The 5531-nt window shown below is 49.3% G+C and overlaps 1 protein-coding gene and 1 non-coding gene across 2 annotated transcripts; both read right to left on the reverse strand.

The window, feature by feature from the left end:
* Positions 1-760: 760 nt before the first annotated feature.
* RPL18A (ribosomal protein L18a) lies at positions 761-4308 on the reverse strand. The gene is made up of 5 exons (XM_030454281.1): positions 4227-4308; positions 3646-3825; positions 2939-3068; positions 1350-1459; positions 761-910 (listed from the first exon to the last, which is right to left on the reverse strand). The coding sequence occupies exons 1-5, from the start codon at positions 4242-4244 to the stop codon at positions 818-820; spliced, it is 531 nt and encodes a 176-aa protein (XP_030310141.1). The 5' UTR covers positions 4245-4308; the 3' UTR covers positions 761-817.
* Positions 2217-2348, reverse strand: LOC115600486. Its single transcript, XR_003989011.1, has one exon. It is a non-coding gene; the product is annotated as a small nucleolar RNA SNORA68 (small nucleolar RNA).
* Positions 4309-5531: the final 1223 nt, after the last annotated feature.

A 5531-nucleotide genomic window follows, 5' to 3' on the forward strand; every position in this document is an offset into this window, starting at 1 on the left:
GTGAAGAAATTCTTTCTAATATCCAACCTAAACCTCCCCCGGCACAACTTAAGACCGTGCCTTCTTGTCTTGTTGAAAATCGTCTGGGAAAAGAGACCAACCCCCACCTGGCTACACCCTCCTTTCAGGGAGTTGTAGAGAGTGATGAGGTCTCCCCTGAGCCTCCTCTTCTTCAGGCTGAACAGCCCCAGCTCTCTCAGCCTCTCCTCATAGGGTCTGTGCTCGAGTCCCTTCACCAGCCTGGTTGCCCTCCTTTGGACCTGCTCCAGCACCTCAATCTCCTTCCTAAACTGAGGGGCCCAGAACTGGACACAGTACTCGAGGTGTGGCCTCACCAGAGCTGAGTACAGGGGCAGAATCACTTCCTTGGACCTGCTGGCCACGCTGTTCCTGATACAGGCCAGGATGCCATTGGCCTTCTTGGCTACCTGGGCACACTGCTGGTTCATGTTCAGCTTCCTGTCAATCCAGACTCCCAGGTCCCTTTCTGCCTGGCTGCTCTCAGCCACTCTGTCCCCAGCCTGTAGCGCTGCTTGGGGTTGTTGTGGCCAAACTGCAGGACCCGGCACTTGGCCATATTGAACCTCAACCTTCTTACTATAATCTTGGCTTAATGATGGGATATTTGTTAATTTAAGTCAGCATCTGAAACACTGACCTGTTTCAAAGCAACCATAGCTGTAAGCAGTAGGCTGCCAATACTTCACGAGTAGGAAGGGTGACTCTCATGTATCCCGGAGACTCTCCAAAAACCAGGGAGTCAATGGTTCAAATAAGACCTTTATTACAACACAGGGTTGACAGCACGTTTCCCTATTTAAAAGAAAGTATTTGGTCTCTTGGTGGTGAAACGTGGTTTGTGCTGGCGACGCAGAACTCTGTGTGGCAGAGGGAACTTGATCTTGGAATCCTGCAAGAAGAATATCCGTGTTAGTGGGGGGATGAGATGAACAACACAAAAGAGCTTGAAATAAAATACCTAGGCTGTATTTAACTGATAATTTATGCACAGAGGAGTTATGCATCTACAGATTAGATAAACCTCACAGGAGCTAATGATGCCTTCATTTTGCATTTCTTTTTTAAATAAATGTCTGTTGAAGGCAAGTTCTCTGCAACATAATATATACTTGTTTTGACCTTTCAGTTCTAGCATTAGAAGACATCCTTAACAGTATGCTTTACATATGTATGATATACACAGTTACATCACCATAAACCTGTGCATGCAGCTTTGGTTTCCTACCCATTTTTGCCTGCAGAGGAAACCTGTACAAGGCAGGAACTCCCTCCTTCCATTCTAGCACCAGGCCAGGACCCACCAGCCACTGCAGTGTTACTGCACTTACATGGAACTGCTTGACTGCTGGTCTACGGCACTTGCTGGCAGCAATTTCCTCAACTTTCATGATCTGAATAGAGTGAGCACGGGCACGGTGACGGGCTCCCATATCACGGTCTGTAACAAGAGAACTCATTACAAATAAAACTTAAGACGTTTTTAGTTCCAAAACCTTACTGTCATCTTCTCAGAAGATAATAGTAAACGATTCAGAAGATGATAGTAACATCTACAACTAAAAATTTCTCTCAACTCTCTGAAAGTGATGGCAAAAGTGTCACAGAACCAACACGCAGCAACACATTCTTCCTGGAACTCACAACCAAAACTCTGTAAGAACAGTGCCAACTTATTCTTCTTGTCTGGTTTCAAGAAGGTAGGCACCTCAGAAGTAATCTAAACTAGGACTATTTTATTTTATGCACAAGAAAACTGTGATCCAGAATCAACACCGAAATATGATTACAGCAGAGACATGTCAACTTCCAAAAAAATTTCCCTGACAAAAGAATGATGCAAAGGTGGGTTTATCTTTACTTACCTTAAAATTAACAAATGATAGAAACATGAATTGATAGTTAGCCCACAAAATTACACTTTCAGAATAGGAGGAAGACATCTCTGTAGACTATCTGAAAATTCCTCCCTGCAACAGTGAAAGTCATTGCCTGCCAATTATGATGTCCACAGCTAGTTCCACAAGCATTTAAAATATTATTGTACTCACAACACTTCCCATGAAAATCAATATTTTAAAAATACCCATAAAAAGTATTCTTGAATATAAAGGTATCAAAGTCTTTGTATCATGACAAATTAAGTTCTTGGGTTCCTTAAGCAGTATTTCAGTCATTCAGTAATTAGTAGAAATTATTAATGTAGAACCTTAAATTTCACTTTCAACAGCACTGCAGCTTATGAAAGGCGACAAGATACGTTTAATATTTGCACACATGACAAGAATATCATTATTTAGAACAATATTCTTTGGGTTTTTATGTGCATTCTGTAGTGTTTATATAAAATTCCTCAATTAAAGTATCAACAGCTTCAGCTATACAAATTGTCTATTTCTCAAGGACTTCACATAAAAGGCTGAAATCACAACAACCTTTAATTCTCCCTGAACAAAGGCAAAGAGTTCTTGGAACTGAGATTTAATTCCACCACCACCACCCAATTTTTTTAAATTAACCTGCTCTCCACAGGACAGATGATGATGTGATACCCAAAGTACTCTCTCTGTGAGACTTAGGAAGATACATTCAACTACTTTAAAACAATACAATGCAAAACTGTACAAAGCACCTCAAAGGTCATGAAATTCTTAGTCTGCGTGGCAAAACTTATTCCTAGAATTGCAGGAAGTCAAACCAGGATGCGTGGAAATATTTTCAGTGTAACAAGTAGGATACCCGACACATCATACCCAAGCATCTATGGACTTATCCAGGAACTCCCCACTTTGTTATTCCAGTGCTTCTACTATACTGAAATGGATAAAGCAAGCACGCTTTACACTCACCTGAAGATTTAATCCTGTGCTTATATACTAGTCTTACTATTATATACCTTGAAGAGATAAGATGTACTTACAGCACTGAGTGACAGCACCAGCTGTGGTCAAGTCCCTGTACTCCCGGTACATGTTGTGTGTTCCGCTACGAGAATCATAGCGCAACCAGATACCAAAATTTTTTACTTTCAGAGGGGACTTCTCATACACCTGGAATTACACAAGAGCACAAAAGGAGTTTGAGATGGTACATCATCAGCATTTCACAAGTTTAAAAATACTGTAGAGCTCAAACAAATTCACTGTGCTAAGTTTAGCTGTCAAATACAAACAACTATTTTCTCTTTCCCCACACCAACATGGCCACATTTCAGCCTTAATCATTCCAAGTGAAGAGTTTTACTAATTCAGTGTGGCAAGAAAAATACACAGAATGCCCAATGTTTAAAAAATATGTTTTAAGCATAAGGACACGGGAGTGTAAGTATATAAATATCTAATTCTCAAGTCCATAACTCTTAAAAGGCATATTCCACAATGAAACAAGCCTAAGAACCAGACAGCAACGCTAATGACAGTTTGTAACTCTGCAATGCTGAGAATCAAGGTTTTATTCACTGTACTAGACTTGAACTTCCACTTAAAAAAAAAATCGAATCGTCACCTTCACAGCAAGTGAGGATAAAATAATTCCAAGCTCATCCCTAACAGGTATGCAAAATTCCATCCATATATACCAGCTGGAACGCCTTACAAACCTCCCTCTTTTTGTTTTTTAATCCCGCACCTGTCCACAGTACACAATCTCTCCAGAAGATTTCTTCATCTTCTTCAGCTGAGAGACGAAATACCAGAACCGGGACTTGGCGACAACATGGTTCGGAGCGAAGATCCGCATGCGATAGAGCGGAGGGGTCGTGCATTTCGGCGTGGGCAGGCATCGCCCCACCACCTTATACTCCCGCAGCTGGAGGGAGACGAGAGACAGGCCGCTTACAGCACCAACCCAGCCTCGCCGCCGGCCCAACCACCGCGGAGCCACCACCGCCCCGGACCCATCCCGTGGAAAGGACCGCGGCGACATCAAGCAAACCCAAGACAACGGGAAGAATCCACCGGCCCAGGCAGATCACCCCACGGCCCCACCGCTTGCCGACCAGCGCTGGGGCCTCCTCACGCGTCTGGCGGGAGCGGCGGCGCCACCGCCATGTTGGCCGCTCGCCTCCCTCACAGGCTGGGCCGCTTTTGAACGCGCTGAGGCCTCTCAGGAGCGCCGCAAGCCGGCAATACCGCCCTCCCAACTGCCGCCTCGGTCTCAGTCCCGATCCCGGTCCCGGCTCTGCCCCCCGCGCCCCGGCCTTCGCTCACAGTTCCCGACGCCTTCATGGCGCTGCCTCCTCCGCGGCCCGCAGGAAAGGAAAGGCCGCGTGCGCCGCCGCCTCCCGTCACCCGCCCGCCATAGCCCCGCCCCCCCGCTGTCCTCCCCTCCCATTGGCTGGGGGCAGAGCGCGAATGGACGAGGCAGCCGTCAGTCTCCGCCCCAGGCGGCCGGCGCTGGGTACCGGGACAGCTGCGCACGCGTGGCCTGGACCGGGCCCCGCCCGCGGCAGGGACAGCCGTGCGCTGAGACGGCCCGGCGGGGGGAGCTCGTTCTCCTCTGCCCACTGTAGCCAGCGGTGCTTTGGACCCGAATGGTCCCGGTAGGAAGAGGCTAGGCTGTGTGTGACTCCGATTCCCTCTTGCCCTGTTGGCACCGTGCTCTTCTCGGGGCGGTAGCCGGATATGCTGAGCGGGCGGGGGGGGGTGTTTTTCGCCTGTGGCTACCATGAGTTGACCCTGTGGATCCCCCGCACGCTCATTCTGGTGGGGGTCGTCTTTGTCACGACAGGTTCCGAGTCCTCGCCCTGCCGTGCACTACCAGCTCTGCAATCACGGCGAGTGGCAGAGCGGTGCCACCTCGTTCTTTCCAAGGCCCGGAAAGATTCAGTAACAACGACACTGCTGTGACGAGTTTGTAAAGAGCTGCATCTTATTGCTGCGGTTACTTCTGCTTAGGTTTTGTTTGTTTGTTTATTTTATTTTTTCTTCTTGAAGCCTGACCATACAAAGCCCGCGGGCGTCTGGTGACCCAAACCCCCCCCACAGAGGGGTTTCCATGCAAAGCATCTTGCAGAAGAGGCTGATGTCACGTCTGCAGACATCAGCTGCACTGCTCGACTCCTCACAGACGAGCCCACGCCGGTGCTTTTGCAACTCGTGCACTCGGGCACTTCCTCCTGCGTGTCACCGCGGCCAGGACACGTGGAGCCGGCAACAGCGGCACCGAGCGTGCGGCAAAGCACGACTGCCGGGTTCCAGAAGGAGTTTGAGGGCAAAACGGGCCGGTCCCGATTTAGGAAATCGGAGCTATTGGTTTATAGTAACCTGGAACAGCCCAGACAGGCGGCTCGCCGCTCTACCGGCGTGGCGGCTGCGCCCCCGTGCCGCAGGGGGCGGGACTACAGCTCCCAGAGTGCGGCGGGGCTGCGGCGGTGACGCATCCCGGCGTGCCTCGCGGCCGGCAGCTTGGTCGGAGGGGGGAGGTGAGCGCCGCCGGCAGGGCCAGCGGGGAGGGCGCCGCGTGGCACGCTGGGAGTCGTAGTCCTGCGACCGCGCCGCGGGCGGGTTGAGGGG

The sequence above is a fragment of the Calypte anna genome, chromosome 1 (genome assembly GCF_003957555.1).
Source record: "Calypte anna isolate BGI_N300 chromosome 1, bCalAnn1_v1.p, whole genome shotgun sequence".
Lineage (NCBI taxonomy): Eukaryota > Metazoa > Chordata > Aves > Apodiformes > Trochilidae > Calypte > Calypte anna.